The sequence below is a fragment of the Ascochyta rabiei genome, chromosome 17, assembly GCF_004011695.2.
Source record: "Ascochyta rabiei chromosome 17, complete sequence".
NCBI classification, from domain to species: domain Eukaryota; kingdom Fungi; phylum Ascomycota; class Dothideomycetes; order Pleosporales; family Didymellaceae; genus Ascochyta; species Ascochyta rabiei.
This window is the reverse complement of record NC_082421.1, coordinates 1,360,478-1,379,172: the sequence shown is the minus strand read 5'-3', so window position 1 is coordinate 1,379,172 and position 18,695 is coordinate 1,360,478. Positions and strand designations below refer to the sequence as shown.

The 18,695-nt window shown below is 51.5% G+C and overlaps 7 protein-coding genes across 7 annotated transcripts, besides 5 other annotated features; 6 read left to right on the top strand and 1 right to left on the bottom strand.

The window, feature by feature from the left end:
* Positions 1 to 60: 60 nt before the first annotated feature.
* On the top strand, positions 61 to 1,356 carry EKO05_0009860 (uncharacterized protein; the record flags this gene model as incomplete). Its single annotated transcript, XM_038946946.1, has 1 exon — positions 61 to 1,356. The coding sequence occupies one exon, from the start codon at positions 61 to 63 to the stop codon at positions 1,354 to 1,356; it is 1,296 nt and encodes a 431-aa protein (XP_038795228.1).
* Positions 547 to 578: a tandem repeat.
* Positions 1,357 to 2,231: 875 nt separating the features above from the next.
* Positions 2,232 to 2,269: a tandem repeat.
* Positions 2,270 to 2,533: 264 nt separating this feature from the next.
* EKO05_0009859 (Mannosyl-oligosaccharide 1,2-alpha-mannosidase) lies at positions 2,534 to 5,619 on the top strand (the record flags this gene model as incomplete). Its single annotated transcript, XM_038942651.1, has 2 exons — positions 2,534 to 5,262; positions 5,325 to 5,619. 2 exons carry the CDS (start codon positions 2,534 to 2,536, stop codon positions 5,617 to 5,619), a joined length of 3,024 nt encoding a protein of 1,007 aa, XP_038795227.1.
* Positions 2,775 to 2,817: a tandem repeat.
* Positions 5,620 to 6,287: 668 nt separating the features above from the next.
* Positions 6,288 to 6,432: a dispersed repeat.
* A 213-nt stretch (positions 6,433 to 6,645) lies between these two features.
* Positions 6,646 to 6,685: a tandem repeat.
* A 1,748-nt stretch (positions 6,686 to 8,433) lies between these two features.
* Positions 8,434 to 9,503, top strand: EKO05_0009858 (uncharacterized protein; the record flags this gene model as incomplete). Its single annotated transcript, XM_059637632.1, has 2 exons — positions 8,434 to 8,704; positions 8,755 to 9,503. The coding sequence occupies 2 exons, from the start codon at positions 8,434 to 8,436 to the stop codon at positions 9,501 to 9,503; spliced, it is 1,020 nt and encodes a 339-aa protein (XP_059493615.1).
* A 226-nt stretch (positions 9,504 to 9,729) lies between these two features.
* Positions 9,730 to 10,755, top strand: EKO05_0009857 (uncharacterized protein; the record flags this gene model as incomplete). Its single annotated transcript, XM_059637631.1, has 1 exon — positions 9,730 to 10,755. The coding sequence occupies one exon, from the start codon at positions 9,730 to 9,732 to the stop codon at positions 10,753 to 10,755; it is 1,026 nt and encodes a 341-aa protein (XP_059493614.1).
* A 1,735-nt stretch (positions 10,756 to 12,490) lies between these two features.
* Positions 12,491 to 12,658, top strand: EKO05_0009856 (uncharacterized protein; the record flags this gene model as incomplete). The annotated part of the gene is made up of 1 exon (XM_059637630.1): positions 12,491 to 12,658. The coding sequence occupies one exon, from the start codon at positions 12,491 to 12,493 to the stop codon at positions 12,656 to 12,658; it is 168 nt and encodes a 55-aa protein (XP_059493613.1).
* A 594-nt stretch (positions 12,659 to 13,252) lies between these two features.
* EKO05_0009855 (uncharacterized protein) lies at positions 13,253 to 14,684 on the top strand (the record flags this gene model as incomplete). Its single annotated transcript, XM_059637629.1, has 7 exons — positions 13,253 to 13,445; positions 13,493 to 13,512; positions 13,563 to 13,599; positions 13,649 to 13,716; positions 13,786 to 14,168; positions 14,218 to 14,319; positions 14,372 to 14,684. 7 exons carry the CDS (start codon positions 13,253 to 13,255, stop codon positions 14,682 to 14,684), a joined length of 1,116 nt encoding a protein of 371 aa, XP_059493612.1.
* Positions 14,685 to 14,941: 257 nt separating this feature from the next.
* EKO05_0009854 (Choline dehydrogenase) lies at positions 14,942 to 16,934 on the bottom strand (the record flags this gene model as incomplete). Its single annotated transcript, XM_038942523.1, has 4 exons — positions 14,942 to 15,783; positions 15,831 to 16,557; positions 16,607 to 16,749; positions 16,820 to 16,934. 4 exons carry the CDS (start codon positions 16,932 to 16,934, stop codon positions 14,942 to 14,944), a joined length of 1,827 nt encoding a protein of 608 aa, XP_038795225.1.
* Positions 16,935 to 18,695: the final 1,761 nt, after the last annotated feature.

Sequence of the window (18,695 nt, the reverse complement as noted above, 5' to 3'; positions counted from 1 at the left end):
AACGGCCGGACCGCCCCAAGCTGCAGCGCACTCCGGTCGCCCTCAAGAAGCGGTCTGATCATGGGAAGAGAGCTGTCGCCTTTCAGCCAGAGGAAACTGCTGACCCAGCAGCTGGCCAGGGGCGAGGTTCCCACTCCACCACGCGTGGTGCCGGAGAAGGCTGCCGGCAACGGGCCAGAGCCGGTGGGAAAAGGACCCTCGGCCACACCAGGGCATCGGCCGAGAAGCAGGTCACGGGAGAGGAAACCCGCAGATGGCTCAAGGGATCGCAGGCCCAAGGATGCTTCGCCAGCAGCAAGCGCAAGCAGGCGCGAGCGAGATGGATCACCTGAGCCGTACAGGAGTCGCCGAGAAGAGTCACGAGAGAAGAAACGTGATGGATCGAGAGACCGCCGTGCGGATCGCTCCAGGGACAGGCGGCGCGACAGGTCCAAGGACAGGACGAGGGACAGATGTGTAGAAAAGAAGCGTGACCGCTCAAGAGACAAGGGTGCAGACAGAGATCGTAGACGACATCGTTCGCGGGATAGGCACAGCAGACGCGATCGCTCACGCTCACGCTCACGCTCACGATCACGAGACCGACGGCGCGGGGACAAGCCGAGGGAAAGCAAACGCTCGCGCTCACGTTCACGCTCTCCTCTAGCTATTCGCGAGCGCAAACATCGTCCACGCTCGCCGTCCGCGTCCAGATCTCCACCACTCAAGCGTCGCCGCCGCAGCCGTTCGAAGTCACGTTCACAATCTCCGCACCAGCGCAACAAGAAGCCTCTGCCTGATCAAGCGGTCTCTTTCCGCGGCGTCGACAACTCAGCACAGGCACCGAGCAAGTATGGCGGTGCACCCGTCAACAAGGAAAAGCCGAATTTCAAAGCCACCGGCGCGCTAGCCAAACACGCCAATCGAGTCCAAGGCACCAAGATCTCGCTCAAATACCACGAGCCTGCGGAGGCGCGGAAACCACCGCCTTCACAGCCCTGGCGCATGTTCGTGTTCAAAGGCGACGACGTCATCGACACGATTGAGCTTTGGCAGAAGAGTTGTTGGCTTCTGGGTCGCTCGCACGAGGTCGTGGACTATGTGCTTGAGCACCCCAGCTCGAGCGGACAGCACGCAGCCATACAGTTCCGCTACATCCAGAAGGTTGTGGAGGACGAGTTTGGAGTCCGGAGTACCAAGGGGAGGGTCAAGCCGTATGTCATCGACCTGGAGAGCAGTAACGGGACGGAGCTCAACGGAAAAGACGTCGAGGCCAGTCGCTACTTCGAGCTGAGGGACAAGGACATGCTGAAGTTTGCAGGGAGCGAGCGCGAGTACGTGGTTATGCTGCCGCCTCGGGAGGACAAGCAGGAGTGAGCAGGGCGCAGATCACGTTGCCGTATCAGTACAACCCATGTTCTGTTTATAAACACTAGTAACTGTCTAACTAGGTTGAAATATACCAACAGCCTCTTTACAATGTTCTGTTTATAAACACTAATAACTGTCTAACCAGGTCAAATTACACTAACAGCCTCTTTACAATGTTCTGTTTATAAACACTAATGACCGTCTGACCAGGTCGAATTACACTGACAGCCTTTTGCCAATGTTCTGTTTATAAACACTAGTAACTGTCCAACTAGGTTAAAATCTACTAACAGCCTCTTTACAATGTTCTGTTTATAAACACCAGTGACTGTCTGACCAGGTCGAAATAGCCTGACAGCCTCTTCGCCAATGCTCTGTTCATAAACACCAGTGACTGTTTGCAATCACGCACGCTTGCGTCGAGTGGTTCCCTTTGATGTCTGGTAACCCCTATTATCCTGGCTAGCCGCCCATCTAGTTTAAGGCTTAAGCTTAAAACCGGGAGCTCCACATTGCAATCCAGTCCAGGGAGCGGGCGGGGATCTCTCACTTGTGCCGCGGCAGGCTGGAATGCCACTTGTACCTTGACAAGTCGAGAAGCTTGACAAGGCGAGAAGAATGTGAATGGGGCCATCGCTGGCCGCTACAGACCGTCATGAAACAGCGAGCCATGCTCCAACCAGGTCTCCATCGGACAGCGTCGAGCGCCCCGAGGATTCAAGCCACTGCCACGCCTGCGCCAATGCCCGCGGCGATCTTCAGTGGGTCGTGCATCCTGACTTGGATCCTCTCGGAAAGCCAAGGCCGTGAACGCCAGCTGGGACGCTCTCCTGTGTGCCTCTCCATCTGATGCCCAGCGGACTGGTGTTGCCGTCACGCTGTCTTCTTCGTCTTGGTTCTTTTTCGCCTTCGTCTCCGTTCCTTCCTTGTTCAGCTGCACGGATGGCAGCGCCGAACTGCGCAACTGTGAGCACCGTCTGAAACATCGCCGTTCCTTGCCAGCGCCCTTTTGTTCTGTAGGTGATAGTAACACCACGCCGCCGCCCTTTGCGACCACGAGACGCACGACGAGTGCGCGTTTCCACGGCACTGCTCCGTCCACGACCTCCACAACGCCCCCTACAGCGGCCGACACTCTCCCGCCTCAGGCCCCAACGCGCGCTGCGCCGTTCGGAGCGCAGATATGTTCCGCATGCGGAGATATCGCGTGTTCCTCGTCTTTGCTGTCATTACCGTCTTCGCGCTCTACAGGTTCAGCACGTCAGGTGCAACGTGGCGGGAAGCTGCGTCGAGTGCGGCTGGCCGGCTAGAGGATGCAGCTGAAGACGCCGTGCAGTTCATGCACAAGCCCAACCTTGTCGCGCAGGAGACGCGCAAGTTCGAGGTCGACGTGCCCGCCGCGACGAAGAAGACGCCCTTGCAAACACCGCCGCCGCCACCGCCACTGCCAACGCCACCGCCACCGCCCGCCGCGCCCCTGAACCCTCCTGCTGGCAGGAAGTCGTCGTCGGCAGCGCCCGCGTCGAGTCCCGTCGCGATACCAAAGCTGCCGCAGCAGCACCTTCCAACGGTCCCTGTCCCTGCACCGGGACAGCCACACGGCCAGCCGGCCAACGCCATCCAGCCAGAATCGATGAGCGTCGAACCGGTGCATTGGTCGAAACTGCCTGAGAACTTCCCCGTCCCCTCGCAGTCAATGATCAAGCTCCCAGCTGGCACGTCGAAACCGATCAAGAGGATACAATTCGACTTCAAGCCCGAATCGCCTGCGGCGCGAGCAGAGAGAAGCGCAAAACTCGACGCAATCAGGAACGTGTTCAAGAAGTCCTGGAAGGGCTACAGAGAGCTTGCCTGGGAGCATGATGAGCTCAAGCCCGTCTCTGGTGAATTCAAAGACCCGTTCGCCGGCTGGCGTGCGACACTGGTGGATGCGCTGGACACACTATGGATCATGGGGCTGAAAGAGGAGTTTGCAGATGCAGTCAAGGCCGTTGCCACAATCGACTTCACGACGACCTCGCGCGCCGACATTCCGCTGTTCGAGACGACAATCCGCTATCTCGGCGGGCTGCTGGCAGCGTACGACGTCAGTGGGAAGCAGTACGAAATTCTCCTCGACAAGGCCGTGGAGCTTGCCGAGCTTCTGTACAGCGCGTTTGACACGCCGAACCGCATGCCCGAGACGTATTACTATTGGAGATCGCAGTTTGCAGCCAATGCTCACCGCGCGAGCAGTCGCGTGGTCCTGGCTGAAATCGGATCGCTGTCCATGGAGTTCACCAGGCTGGCGCAGCTCACTGGGGACAACAAGTACTATGACGCAGTTGCGCGCATTACCGATCATCTCGAGGAGTTTCAAAACAACACTAGATTGCCGGGCATGTGGCCGATCTACCTTGACGCCTCAGGCTGCAAGATGGTGGCTATTGATGTGCCGGCGCAGGTACCTTTGAACGTTCCCCTGGAAGACGTTCCCACAGCAGAGGTCGAGTCACCGACGCCTGTGCCCACGCCTACACCGACCGAGCACCTTTCGCCAGACGGCAAGAAGATGATCCCGCTCGACCTGCCAGATCCCATCGTGCTCACACCAAACGGGGTAAACCCAACATGGGTACCACCAAAAGAGGGCTTGGAGGATCCAATGCTTGCAGCACTTGGGTCGGGTGCTAAGATGTCCGCACTGTCTGCTTTGGGGCGGCGACAGCTGGATCTGGATTCGAGGACCCCACCGAAGAAGGCGAGTGACTTGGAAGCTGACTTGCTTGCGCTCCAAAAAGGCAACACGGATAGGATTCAGTTTGATGCGGCTTCGTCAACTGGCCCAGCCGTACCTGCAGCCCCCACGTGCAGTCCGCAAGGTTTCGCTTCAACGTTAGACTACGGCAGCGAGGAGTACACGCTTGGCGGTATGTCTGACTCCACATACGAGTATCTTCCCAAGCAGTGGCTGCTTCTCGGTGGCCAGATCGAAAAGTATCGCACAATGTACGAATGGTCCATGGATGTTGTCAAAGAGCATCTGATCTTCCGCCCTATGCTTCCCCAAGGTAACGACGTCCTTTATTCCGGCAAGTTCAACGTGCATTCCTCCAAAGACGAACCGCTCGTAGGCGACCTCCAACCCGAGAACGCGCATCTGACATGTTTCGCCGGCGGTATGTTTGGCATGGGCGCCAAACTCTTCGACCGTCCGGAAGACCTCGAGATTGCGAAGAAGCTTACAGATGGCTGTATATACGGCTACGACATGACGGTAACAGGCATCATGCCTGAAGCTTACGACGCCGTACTGTGCGATAGTAGGAAAGAGTGTCCCTGGAATGAGACATTGTATCACGAACTGCTCGACCCCCGCTCGGACTGGCGTCTGGAAAACTATCAGGAGCAGCTGCAGCAGTATCAGATTCAGCTTGTTTCCGCTTCGTCGTGGTACGAGGAACAGATGGCATTGTATACTGCTGCACCTGCCCCAATCGAGAATCCTATCGTCGCGGCACTGCCAACTCCAATACCTTCCTACGTCTACGCAGACACCCTCGACAAGCGCCAAATGATAGATCTTTTGGACGACGCTACACATGTTAACATCGAAGACACACCAGGCGTGCCAGCTAGACCTGCGAATCCCTCGCCTCCAGCTGCCGTCAGATCTCCCGCCGTACCTCTGAATCAGAACCACGAGTCAGTCATGGGCGGTGAGTCTGAGGAGGGCGAAGGCCCACCCACACGTGTGCAACCTTCTCCCGCCATTCCCGAACTCGCAGAGCCGAGTCGCACGATGCCTGCTTTCCCATACTTGTACTCGCCTGTCGTGCCGTTCACGCACAAGGAGTACGTCAAGAACCGCATCGAGGAAGAACGCCTGCCCGAAGGTGTGGTTAGGATTGGGAGCAAGAACTATATCCTACGGTATGCATTGTCATTTCCCTGAATCAACTGAGAACGGCCAACATACTGACATGACGTGACAGACCTGAAGCCATCGAAAGCGTATGGTACATGTACCGTATCACTGGCGAGGCGCACTGGCGAGAAGCGGGCTGGCGCATGTTCGAAGCCGTCATCAAAGCCACGACGACAGAATTCGGCAACAGCGCCATCGACGATGTGACCAAGACGACCCCGGAGCTAAACGATAGCATGGAGAGCTTCTGGCTCGCGGAGACGCTCAAGTACTTTTACCTGCTGTTTGCGGATGAGTCGCTGGTCAGCTTGGATGAGTGGGTGTTGAACACCGAGGCGCATCCTTTCAGACGACCTGCATAGGCCGGTGTGCGCACTAGATATAGCAGCGTCTTAGTATTGAAGTGTCAAAGCAGCTAAAACCTACTCTTGTTTAGGCTGTTTAGGCATCTGCTAATACCTGTTATTGCATACACTATCCATCTTCTTTAGCTTAGCTTATTATAACATAGCAACTGTTTAGTCTGTTTCTTCTTATACACACACGTACTTCCCCCCTTACACATTCTAACAATTATCTAGCAATTACTTATAGCCCTTAAGCGTTACACTACTAATAACCTAGATTTAGTAGTGTCTTACTATTATAGTGTTTAAGCAGCTAAAGCATGCTTTTATTTACGCTGCCTAAGTATCTGCTAACACCTGTTATTGCATACACTATCTATCTTCTTTAGCTTAGCTTGTTCTAATATGGTGTTTATAGAGTCTGTTTTTCCTTATATGTATATACTTACCCCCTTACACATTCTAACATTTATCCGGCAATCGCTCATGTCCCTCGAGCGTTGCGTTGCTGATGATCTTCTCTCAATTGCCCGGCCCGACATCCTTGACCCTCGTGCCTTGCATGTCTTGGTCGCTCACTACCAGAATTGTCAACGAACAAAACAACACACTTCCTGATGTGCCGCTTATCCAATCTAGTAGCGGTTAAGCCCATCTAGGCAGTTGGTTGACCCAAAGCTGTCAAGACACGGCTCTGCCCACCATGCCAAGCATGCCTCAAAAAGGTAACAATGCTCACTCAGATAGTGAGCCTGTGGCCAGAACACTACTTATTGCTATCACAGGTCAGAGGTAGACGCATCCACATGCATGAGGCTGACAGTCTGAGGCTGAGAGCCTAACAAAAGAGGCCTCAGACTAAACAAAATCGGGGGTCAGTGTTGTTTGATAATTCTGCTTACAACTCTTCCCAAGTACCTTGAAGGGTGAGAATAGTATATAGGCATCAGGTATCGCTGTAAGCACTGTTCTGGGTGTGCGCACTGTCTCAGTAAGTGGCATTGAGGCTGCGGCGGGCTTTTGAGGTGCGGTGGGCGGAGATTGGTGTTGGTGTGTGTCGTGCTTGTGTTGGGTTTGTTGGCTTGCTGCTGTCTTCTCTCTTTTTTCTCTCTCTCTCTCTCTCTCTTTTTTCTCTCTCTCTCTCTCTCTTTTTTCTCTCTCTCTCTCTCTCTTTTTCTCTCTCTCTCTCTCTCCTTTTTCTCTCTCTCTCTCTCTCTTTTTTTCTCTCTCTCTCTTTTTTTTCTCTCTCTCTCTCTCTTTTTTTTCTCTCCTTTCCTCTCCCTCTCTCATTTGCACACGCACTCAGTTAGGTGTTGCCTCAAGCCGATATGCTTCGCTCTCTCGCTTCGCCTCTTCTTGCTGCTAACAAGAGGTGAGGGAGGCTGTGTGTGAACAAGGTGAGTCCTTATGAAATATCATCTTCGTTGTATCTCGTACAACTACCGTTGGTTGCCCCGTCGCACGCCGAAGGTTGTTCTTTACCTCGTAACATGGTAGCGGTTGCTGATTTTGAGCAGGCAATATCGTAGAAGTACGCTCATTGTGCTACAAACACAAGAGTTGAGCTTCTTCCTCCCCGATATGCCAAAGTTGCCGAGCGTCAGCGTTCGCAAGAAGCATGGAGTTCAGTGTGTCAGCCAAATCAAGGACTCGGAGACTGTTACTTACACTCAAACAGTCTTGGTTGGAGAACGGTGCATGTTAGAGTTGGCCCGCAAAAGAAGGGTTTCACACTACACGAAGACGTAATCTGCAAGAGCTCTCCTTTCTTTCGCAAGCTCCTCCAGCCAAAACGACAGGTCGTTGAAGGCGACTGTCCTATCTGCCACGGGGAGCTTCTGCCACACACCGAAGACTTGATCTACTGTAGTACTTTGTGCGGCGGAAACTTCCATTCCTCCTGTCTGCAAGAGTGAACTCAGCAGGCGGCGCCTGGTACCGCAAAATGCCCACTTTGTCGACACAACTGGACTACAAGATCATCGAGCTTCACCAGATATTTGCCAACTGTGAGCGGACGCGGCTTGGACATCTACATTGAGCGGCTGTATCGCGGCAGGTTCCTGGCAGAGACTGTGGACCACGATGGCGACTGGATGGAGGATCTCGTCGATGCATACACCGTTGGCCTGCACTTGGAAGAAACAGAGTTCTGCAAAGCTACCTTGCAGTTGATCGTCGAGGATTGCGGTGGCGGTAATGAATACCCATGGCCCGGAGCAGTGTAAATGGCATACGACAAAACGCCCGGTCCTTGCAGTTTAAGGGAAGTTTTCATTGGGCTGTATGCAGAGATAGAAGCTGATGACCTGGAATACCTCTTGCGCAATCGCGACAATATACCAACAGAGTTTGGCGTGACCTGGCTTTATGCCTAGTAGATTGAAGCGCAGATGTCAAGGTATATACATTGGAGAACCTCACAGCCAAGCTCCTCCCGCATGTGTCTTCGAATGGCGAATCAGACGATCTCTAGAGCGAGGCCAATCTGCAGTTTCGCACTGCCCAGACGAAAACGGGAATTTAGAGAGACAGGCATGTACTGGTGGAATGGAAAGGCGAGTTTACATTGAGTACCAATCACTATCTTTCTTACCCTTCTGCTTCGACCCCGCCTTCCCACGCTCTGCTATTACCAGTAGATCGGCTTGTCCACTTTGGGCCGGATCTGAGTCTACCCGGAGCTAACCACACGCCATCTACGTCGATTATCGCCCATCACTCCTGTTCCTGTCCGTAGCAGCCCTACTGAAAGAAGAACAAAAAACTCCGAGGTAACTGTGCGATCTTAGCAGCATCGAAATTACAAGATGTAGTCATCGGATTGTCATGGCCGTTATTGGGTCAAAAGGCTGCTCTGCCCCCAATTTGGCCTTCTACGCCTACTCTTTCTCCGTGACCTCGCGATATCTACACTTCGTATTCAGTATGCGTCTTACCATTGCAGCTGGTGTTTTGGTAGCCACCGTTGCTGCGCATCCCCAGGGCGGCTCGATGCTCGGCCTGCCGCTCGGCATTGGCGCTCTGCTCAAATCACTTGGCCCGGCCCCTGCAAATGATCCTCGGTTCACCAACTTCAAGCCTGCAGGGTCTGGTGATGGTGAGTGCGTTTGTATACTACCGATTGCCAATGCTAACAATGTGGTGCAGTCCGCTCTCCATGTCCTGCTCTAAACACCCTCGCAAACCACAACTTTATCCCGCACAATGGCAAGGGCAACACTATCCCCGTCCTGATCAAGGGCCTTGCAGAAGGCCTAAATATTGGCGCCGACTTCACAGTTGCCATCGGCGGCGCCGGTCTTCTCTCCTCGCCTAATCCGCTCGGGGGCTCCTTCGACCTAGACGACCTGAACATGCACAACTTTCCCATCGAGCATGACGCGTCTATATCCCGTCAGGACGCCGCTCTTGGCAACGACCAGCCATTCTACAACCCTAATTGGCAACAGTACATTGCCTTCTTCAATGGCAAGACTGTCACCGACGTGCCAACGGCCAGCAAGGCCAAGTTCGCTCGTTACAACGACAGCTTGACCAAGAACCCGGACTTCACATACGGCGTCCGCGAAGCCATCCTTTCGTATGGTGAAAACGCTCTTTACCTCCAAGCTATGAGCGACCCGGTTAGCGGCATGGCTAATATCGACTACGTGCGCAGCCTGTTCGAGAAGGAGCAGTTGCCGTACAACCTCGGCTGGAGGCCAAGTAAGGCGCCTATCACCCTAGCGAGTGTGGGTAATATGGTGGTGCAGCTGTACGGTAGCAGTCCTGAGCCTATTCCCGAGGGTGCAAAGATTCTCGCCGACAGCTATAAAGATGTCCTGGTTGCGGTTGTGGGTGGAAGTAATATCTTGGCGAATTTGACAGAGGGGATTAGTTCGACGCTTGGGTTGTAGGTGAGATACTTTTGATCTTATTAGGAGATGAAGCGGGTTTTGTTTTAACACAAAGGCTTTCCGTCTGTGTTATGTCCGCTTTGACGTCTATGATTAGCTGCTCTATTCTCTGGCCTAATTTGAACTCTATAAGATAGTGCCGCTTACACCACGCGATTCGTCTTTCAATAACAGGTCGAACAGCCTCGAATACCAGAATGGTAAGTCAGTTTGGACATGAATTAGGATGAAGAATTTCAAATCGAAGAGAGATTCACCATACTTTGATTATCACCCCCTGCAAGATAGCTGGATACGTCTTGTCTCCATCGAAAAAGCCATAGATGTAAGCGACATTCATGAAGAGCTCAAGATAAACTTAATCTCTTCACCACTCAGCACAGATCCTCCTTACACTGCGCTTTCATACACCTGTGGAGACCCGAGCCCAAACACCGATCCTTGCACGAACATCTCTACCAAAGTCTTTCGTTGCTACCCAGTTCTCTGTCGAGATCGGATTATCCTTGCCTCGCGCGATCTCCGGGACGCACTGCGGCGGATACGACAATTCCAGTCATGGCGCACACATGGAGAAGAAATGTTTGATAGCTACAAAGAACCGAATTCAAAGACACTCTTAGAAAGAGCCTATGGAGCGACTGCCTATTTCTGGATTGATGCACAAAGCATCAGTCAGGAAGATCTGCGTGAACGCTCTCAACAAGTCTCCTTGATGGGTAAGATCTGTACGCAAGCGAGCCACACCATTGTGTGGCTAGGAGAGTCATATGAATATATAGCAGGCGCCCAGCCGTATCTTGGCAAAGTGGCCCAAAATGCAGGAGTTGAGGTGTCAACATCAACCGATCACGTACCTTCACCCAACCAAGGATACAAGGGACTGAAAGACCTGGACACAGAAGAGCAGGTTGCCTTTCTAGCGATCATGTCCCGGAACTGTTTCTTCAGAATGTGGGTGCTACAAGAACGTGTCCTGTCACCTCGCATTGGAGTGCTATTGGGTGACCTATGCTTCAACTATCAACTGCTCCTGCACGCCGCAAACGTCGAGTGTGTAAATGGTCGAGACTACAGCTTCGCTAAATCAGCATTTGCTGCAGCAAAAAGGTTCCCGGATTTCGCATCGACTGCTGTAACAGAGAGGGTTTTCAACTCGATACAGAAACCTGTACTGGCCACTGCCAGGAGAAGGTTGCGAGCGGTAAGCCGCCGGACTTTCTTTCTGTCATTACTGCAAGCCACTCGCTAACAGCGACTTATCCACGAGGTAAGCTCTACGCCCTTCTGGAAATTGTCTCCGAGTTGCAAGGAGGCAGCGTATCCAGGATTGTATCCGATTATACGAAATAGGTTGAACAGGCGTTCGTGAAATTAACCTACTCCGTGATGCAGGCAAGGTTCGAGCTCGCTATACTTTCTCTCGTAAGCGCTGGACCTACTGCAGCAACACTTCCGTCTTGGTTTCCGGATTACTCGTCCAACAGAAAGCTCTCGGAGTCGTGGTTGGAGGTGGAAAAAACACGTTACTGTCCGGACCTACTTGGAGCCATCAACCAACATTTGAGCTCCTACCTAACATGAGGCTCTGCGTTGCAGAGACCCGTGTAGATGTTGTGGTCAGAGCACTAGCATCGGTTGCAGTCCTGCACATGCAACTTAACCCAATGATGTGGATCGGCTGGATTTCGGGATTGCAGATATGTGCGCTCTGGCATTGAAGCTTGACTTACCGAAACATCGCCAAAATACGCCCAAGCTAGTAGCTCGAACCCACATTGTATCAGTATAAGCAGAGATTAACTGTGAACAGCCATCAGTCCTGAGTCGAGATCCTCTGGCGGACCATCATTGTTGACCAGCTCCAGGGCGTGAGTCCCGTGGGAGTCGAAACAGGCGCACTGTTTCCTGAGTTTGTCAACTGGCTTCCGATAGCTACAATAAATCGTCATCTGGAAAGAAACGTCACCCAAGAGCGAATTGCGCTGGGTAAAAAGGAACTACATGACTACGTCGAAAAGCTAGTGCCATGTTCAGAGGCGCTTATAGTCCTGGAATCCTTAAACAAAACGCTTCTTCCAGATTTGGCACAACTTAGAGCCCTTTTGGAGAGCCCGGATACATGGCGAGATACCAGTTCTGCGGGCGTAAGCACTTCACCAGGACTAGAGGACCAGCTTGACCCACGTCACAACCACAAGACGATACAGCCAAGTCTTGTACCTTAGCCTCTGCATCGCTTGAAGAAAGCTCGGACGCATCGATTAGGGAAGCACTGGACAGTTCGATTGTCTCTGTTTACCTTCCCCTGATGGACACAACCATGGCCCGGCTTCGTCATCTCACGCTGGGACTGACAAAAGCCTCTGTTGTGCCATTGGACGAGGTCTGGGTTCTCCATGGTGCTTAATCGCCCGTTTTCCTTTGACCGACAAGTTGTGGTTGATACCAATTTCTGGGTGATGCGTACGTGCACGGCATCATTCACGGTGGAGTCGCGTCTGCGTATGGTCCACTTGCCTCAATCGTTCTAGAATGACTGTCACACTCACGACTAGTGGTTCCTTTGACCTACACACTCTGTTCACTTGGAATACAAAGATTCCAACTGGCAGCTAAATTAGAAAGTGTATAATTACTAAATACTACCAAGGCAAAATGACTAGGAAGAACAACAGTGAACAAAGATGAGAACATTCTTCGCCTTTATGCTTGAAGGATGCATGATGACTTCCGAGTCCTGCGGTGCCTTACGGCCGATAGCCGCCGAATTATTGCATGGTTCTCAACAGTACCCTGATAATCCTCTCAGCCGATCTGCAGCTGATGATAACCAGAACGACATTCCAGCTCGAACCATAGCTCTTGCGACCTCTTGTGACCTCGGAGCGTGTAGAGAACGAAAATGTTGCGATTTTAATCGCCAAAAAAAGCATCCGCAGAGCATTTGTCGTTGTCAATGTCCATGACTTGTGTGGGCTAATCTCATGTGTTGGCGGACAGTTAGCCTATCTACGAAGTATTCACAAAAGTCCCGCAACACCAGGGCATTTCTAGCAGCCGGATCAGGGAAGTACAAAGATTCGTCCTCGGGAATTTATGAGATATGGGGTGCCCTGAGTTTCGTTACAGACTTTTTACTGACTAGTCAATGATTTACTAGCGAATAATGTCTTAGTTGCGACCTCAATGGCCAACATAGAGCTGGTGTGCGATGCGTAAGGTGTTGTGTTGCAGACTGAAGTCGTTCGCAAGATTGCAGGACCGCAAAAGAACCCAGGGCTGTCGTTTGCGTGCCGGATGATGTAAGTTCATAAAGACGACAATTAGATACACACTGGCATCGAATTAACAACTAGCGAAATATGGGTCGATCCCAGACGTGGGCGCGATTGCTGTCGCGGACTTGCAGATGATCGACAGCATCAGATTGGAGCTCTTACGATGAGGCGTTCATGCACTGGTTTCGGTGAAAAATTGGAATGTAGACGGACCGATTATTTCGCCGAGTGAGTGAACCATTGGTGTGCGCGAGCACGGCGCGGCTCGGGGCCCCTTTCCCGCACATATGGCATTCGGGGCTAGAACCTGTCGCGCCGTCTCAAGATCTACCGGTACAGGGCCAGCCGCCCATGGTAGCAGGACAAAGAATCATGAGCAATGGCCACTCGCCTCCTTATCACTATGCTTTAGGCCTTCCTCTCATCACTGTCTGAGGGTGGACCGAACACCGCTCATCGCACCCTGACATGCGTTCAGATAGCAGCATGGTTGGAGCGATGCCCCCTCCCCCAGGTGTTGTCTCGAACTTCAACGATCCAGAGTCGATCGCGCATCGTGTTATCGTTGTCTCTGTGCTCGGCGCCGTGATCACTATACCTATCTGTCTCGTTAGGTTGTACACGAAGCACCGCATACTGCGCAACTTTGGATGGGATGACTGCAAGTATTGCTTGATCGAAAACAGCACCCCATACTGACTCACGTAGATTCTATCATGCTGGCAACGGTACATAACGGATATTCCTTACAACCTGCGCCTTTGCTGAAGTTCGATAGACATTTGCTCTGGGCTTTTCAGTCTACGTGTGCTACCGTGAGTAGTGAATATACTACTGTGCATTGAGGTTATTGACAGTGTCCAGAAACAACAAACTGCCTTGGTATTCATATCTGGGACTGCCCAGCTGATAAGTTCTACGCATTGATGAAGGTAAAGCACTCTTCCCTTCGAAAAAGCGGCAGCTTCAATGTGTATACTGTACTGACCGATTAAAATAAGATCGGCGACATAGCAGGACCTATACTATCCAATTTTGCGACTATGCTCACAAAAGTCTCGCTATGCCTGTTTTACTTGAGAGTGTCCCCCTTCAAGGCTAGTTTCCGTCTTACTGTCTACCTTGTTATGTGTGTCTCGGTCGTGAATGGTATGCTCAACGCACTTGGCTTTGCATGGGTCTGCCAGCCGATCGAGAAATATTGGGATTTCTCCATCACGACTGGGGACTGCATCAACCTTAACTCTTATTTCCTCGCTACGGCATGTATCAATGCAGCCACCGGTCTGGTTTTGCTTGTACTGCCTGTTTTTATACTACACAAGCTGCAACTTCCTTTGCGTCGGAAGATTGGAGCAGCACTGCTGCTAATGACAGCTTCCTTGTGAGTAAAGCACTTGACACGTTTCATCATGCGTCTTAACGAAATCTAGTGTGTGCGTGGTCAGCCTCATTCGAGTTGAGCAAGTTGTCCATGGAATGAAGATTGTGCCCACAGACGCCACATGGGGTTTGGTAGCCAATTTTATTTGGTTGTATGTATCTACTCCTATACTTCAAATCATCAACCATTGCTAACGATGGCAGACTGGTTGAGATGTGGCTAGGCATAGTCTGCACCTGCTTGCCTATCATATACACGTTCGTACGGACACAAATATTGTCGAAGCGAGAACGGGGCCCATCAGGGGCCTTCATCGCAGTGCGAGACCCTAATAGCGGCCAGATCCTGGGCCTTCCCACCGTAGACTCAGGGTACTATACTGGAAACGCCACGGTTGTAAGCTTGGAACAGCTCGATGTAGAGCGACCGATTCAGATCGCGAATCCTGAGCACAGTATACGAGCAGCAACATCAAACAAGAGCCTTCTGCAAGCAACAGTACGATGCGATGACTAGCAAGGGACCCATGTTGATCATGAGCATATCTATACAATCGTACGAAACCCTCAAGAACATACACAAGTACGCGGAGTGCTACATCAATCACCAGGCGCTTGATGCGTCAAGGCTCTTAAAGAGCAAGATCATGCTCAAGTTGAGTGAAATATCGGTGCAATTATCTTCTCGCTTTCATTCTGTGCAGCATGACAACAATGAACGCTGACCGCGGACGTACTCCGACCACCACATCTCGAAATTCTCTGCCTAGTTCATCATCTATCCTTCAAGATGTCTTCTGCAATTTTCTCTGCCAGCATGTACACCGAGCTCTGTGGATGGCCTGGCAGACTGAATGGTATCACTGATGCGTCCACCACTCTAAGTCCTTTGACACCAAACACCCTGGCTTTCGAATCAACTACGGCACTCTTTTGTCCCGCCTTGCCCATACTGCAGGTCGAACTTGCATGCCAGATGGGCTGGGCCGAGTTCTTGATATAATCCAAAATCTCTGCATCGGTAGACACAGCCTCGCCAGGCGTGATCTCAGGACCAACTACGATACTTGAGATAGCGGTAGTGTTCCATGCTTCGCGGACTCGTTTGAAGGCAGCCACCAAGACCTCTCCATCGGCAGGATCGCTAAGCCAATTCAGATTGATAACGGGTGGGTCTGTGACGGAACCGCTTTTGATTGTTACATTGCCCTTGGAAGATGTTTTCAACAATGTACCGCTTATTGCACCGACTGTAGTCAGATTCAAATAGGTACCAGGGAATCCAGAGGCAATATACTCGATCTCCGGCCAATCGGACGGGTAGTTTGCAAGTAGTTCCAAAGTACGCGGCGACAATAATTTGCGACTCTTTTCTGGTAATTTCTCGAACGACAGATATCCACCAGCAGAGCTGTAGGGCCCTGTAGCGTTGGTGAGGTATTGTTTAACCGCGAGCGCCTTTTGATGAGGTGTCGCTAGGTATGTGCCGGTGTTCGGTACACTGATGCCACGAAGGATGTTGAAGAAGATCTGGTCCTGGAGGTTCTGTCCAACACCTGCAAGATCCGAGATCACACTGATAGAATTTGAAAGGAGCGTACCTTTCGGCCCAATGCCTGCGGTGGTTAGTATGGACCACAAATTCGGAGCAACGAGGACTTACCCGATAACTGCAGGAGCTGCGGCGAATGAAACACGCCTGCTGAAAGAATGACCTCTTTTCTTGCAGCGAGCGCATAATTTTGACCGTTACTTGTTATTGCTACAGCAGATGCCTTCTTACTCTTATTGAATATAATCTTCGAAGCCTGCGTTCGTAGATGCACGGTGATCTGGGCTTTATTATCTCGCATTGCAGCCGCTAGATAGCTGCTCTTGGAGGTACTTCTTGTAGCATCTCTCGGGTCGATGGTTGTTGGCACCCATGCTCCGCCGTCCACTTGACCACTGCTAAGCCCGCTGGGGCTGAGCGTTTGCCCAATAGCTTGAAGAGCACGGGCAAGCCAACTCTGAGTCGGATCAACCCAGTTCGCCCAAGACACCTGGAGGGGGCCATACAGCCTGTTGTTAAAAGCAGCAGAGTCGTACGAGACGGTAGCATTGGGAGCATTCCGCTTCTGGAGATTGGGAGGAGTCAAAGAGGAAGATCGCTGAAAGTAGGGCAGAATACGATCGAAAGCGTAGCTTTGATCGCCGACCAGATCAGCCCAACGCTGATATGAGCCAGCGGTACCTCGATGATAGGCCATGGTGTTCAGGGCTGAGCTACCTCCGAGTGTCTTACCTTGCGCATAGTGAATACGCCGTCCTCCAGCTGACACCTGCGGCGTGGAAAGTAAGTCCCAATCTACTAGCGAGTTGTGTGGATAATCCTCCGTTGTGCCTAGTACCTAAATGGCCGTAAGCATGCATAACGGCTTAAGGAGGGACCTTTCCTACAGGCATGACCAGACCGTAGTAGGGAACCACGGACTGGTTGCCATTATCGCTTTCGTAAAGACCACCAGCTTCAATCACAGCGACTGATGCATGCAGTGAAAGCCTAGATGCAATCGCAAGCCCTGCTGTCCCTCCGCCGATGACTATGCCTGCGTCAGAAACAAGGCTTTGACAAGAAGCATTCAAAGCAGCTATTGGTGTAGAGTTACATACCCACATAATCGTACGTTGCATTTTCTGCTGAGCTCTGCAGCACCCTTCCTTGCGCAGATGAACGAGCAACGAAGGAGCATAGTACTATCGCAATTCCACAAGCAAAGCCCACCATTTTTACTCCACTCCGCTTTGTAACGGGGTACACTGAACGTGCCTCTGTGCCAAAATTGTGAAAAACAAATAGAGGGATGAGACCTGACAGAAGACTATTGTGAACATTTGGAGCTTGGCGGACAAGACAAGGCCTGCGAGTGGGCCTCGACCCTGGTCGCAGCGACTCGCATCATGCAGGTCTAACTGCTGGCTTCGCTCGTCCAGCCGCACATGAACAAAGCCCCGACCTGAGAACGCACTCCTGCTGCTTGCGATTCGGCTTCTGGCCCTGCGTGCACGCGCCTCAATCTTGTGCCGCGAATGGTTGCATGTCCGGCTGCAGCCTGACGGCTAATCTCACGACTAGGATGCGGAGATAGAGGCACATCCAGCGCCAAAAGCTCGTATACGGTGTAATCTCGGTGGTAATCTGTACACAGACATCTGACAGCGTCCAGAAGAGATGGTACGATAGTCTAGCATCAACATCAAGCCCTTATTGTTGCACAACTTCGACACCAAGATAAACCAACACGGCTAAGCACAAATTTCATCGTAGCTTCGGGTTCATTTAGATCGTGGTGAGTTTTACACTATCTTGGCCTAAACATGAAAAGATAATTACTTTAGTAGCATTAGCTTCGTAGACTGGACTGCTATTGAGATAGTAAAAAGTGGCTCTTCGTGTCACTCAGGCTCAACAACTCTAATCTAAGAAGTTATCGTAAAAGCCTACCATGATAAGGATAATTCTATATGAGGTGGTCTGTCCTTGCCTGCATATAGTCTCGTTGTAAGCTGGCTCCAAAGCGTTTAGGTCGAAGGCTTAACTTCCAGTGCTTACAGAGTAAAAGATAAGTAACAGAATCCACCATGACTTATGATACCTCCGGACACTAGAGACAATTTGCTGATCAATGGCGTTGACTGCTTGTAGTATCAACACTAGTTAGACACTGGAGAGATGATTTGATGATCGATTTCTGCCAATGGTAAGATCTTGTAAGGCAGGCGAAAAGCTTAAGAAGCGGTAAGAGCTGTGCTATACGTTTCAGACTTCCAGCCATTCACGTTTCTGTTCTTGATAGCATGCACATCGACTCATGTATCCACCCCAGCGGCCACGGCTTTCTTAGAACATAGCTCCAGCGTCCTCGATCCTCCACCGTTGAGGACGTGCTCCGGTTCCACCAAAACAACTGCCTTCAGAAATCAGAATTTACCGCATTCTAGTTTCGCTGCATTAACATAGTAAAGCTATTCCGTGATCGCATCTGGATGTTCTGGCCTAAAACGTCAACAATCTTGTCTGCGGTGTTGGCAATCTGGAAAAGGTGAAATACTGGTCAGGCAGCAGGATACAAAAAGTCAGAGTCTGGTATTCGGACCGTATTTCATGCCGCTGCGTCAAGCTGGTCACAACGAACAGTGATAGAGCGACAGGGTTTCCAGTCTAGGATATTGGCTTAACTACCATGCTGCTCACGCCGCTTGTCAAACTACCAAACCACGGCAACATGTAGCCTCAGTCGTCCACTTTTGAGGTGTACACTCTATTCATTCTTCTAAGCTTTTTTGTTCATCCTAAGAGAAGTCTGATTGTTTTATTTTTTCATTCTAGAGCTCCGGTGCTCAACCAACAAGATGACGCAGATCTTATGGACTTTTCCACCTCCTAGCAACATCTCTGCAATCACAGAAGATCCTCATGGCTCAGGCTTTAAGATCCGCCATTGCCTCAATGATTCTGCGTACCTTTTACTAAGAGGCGGCTTTCGTG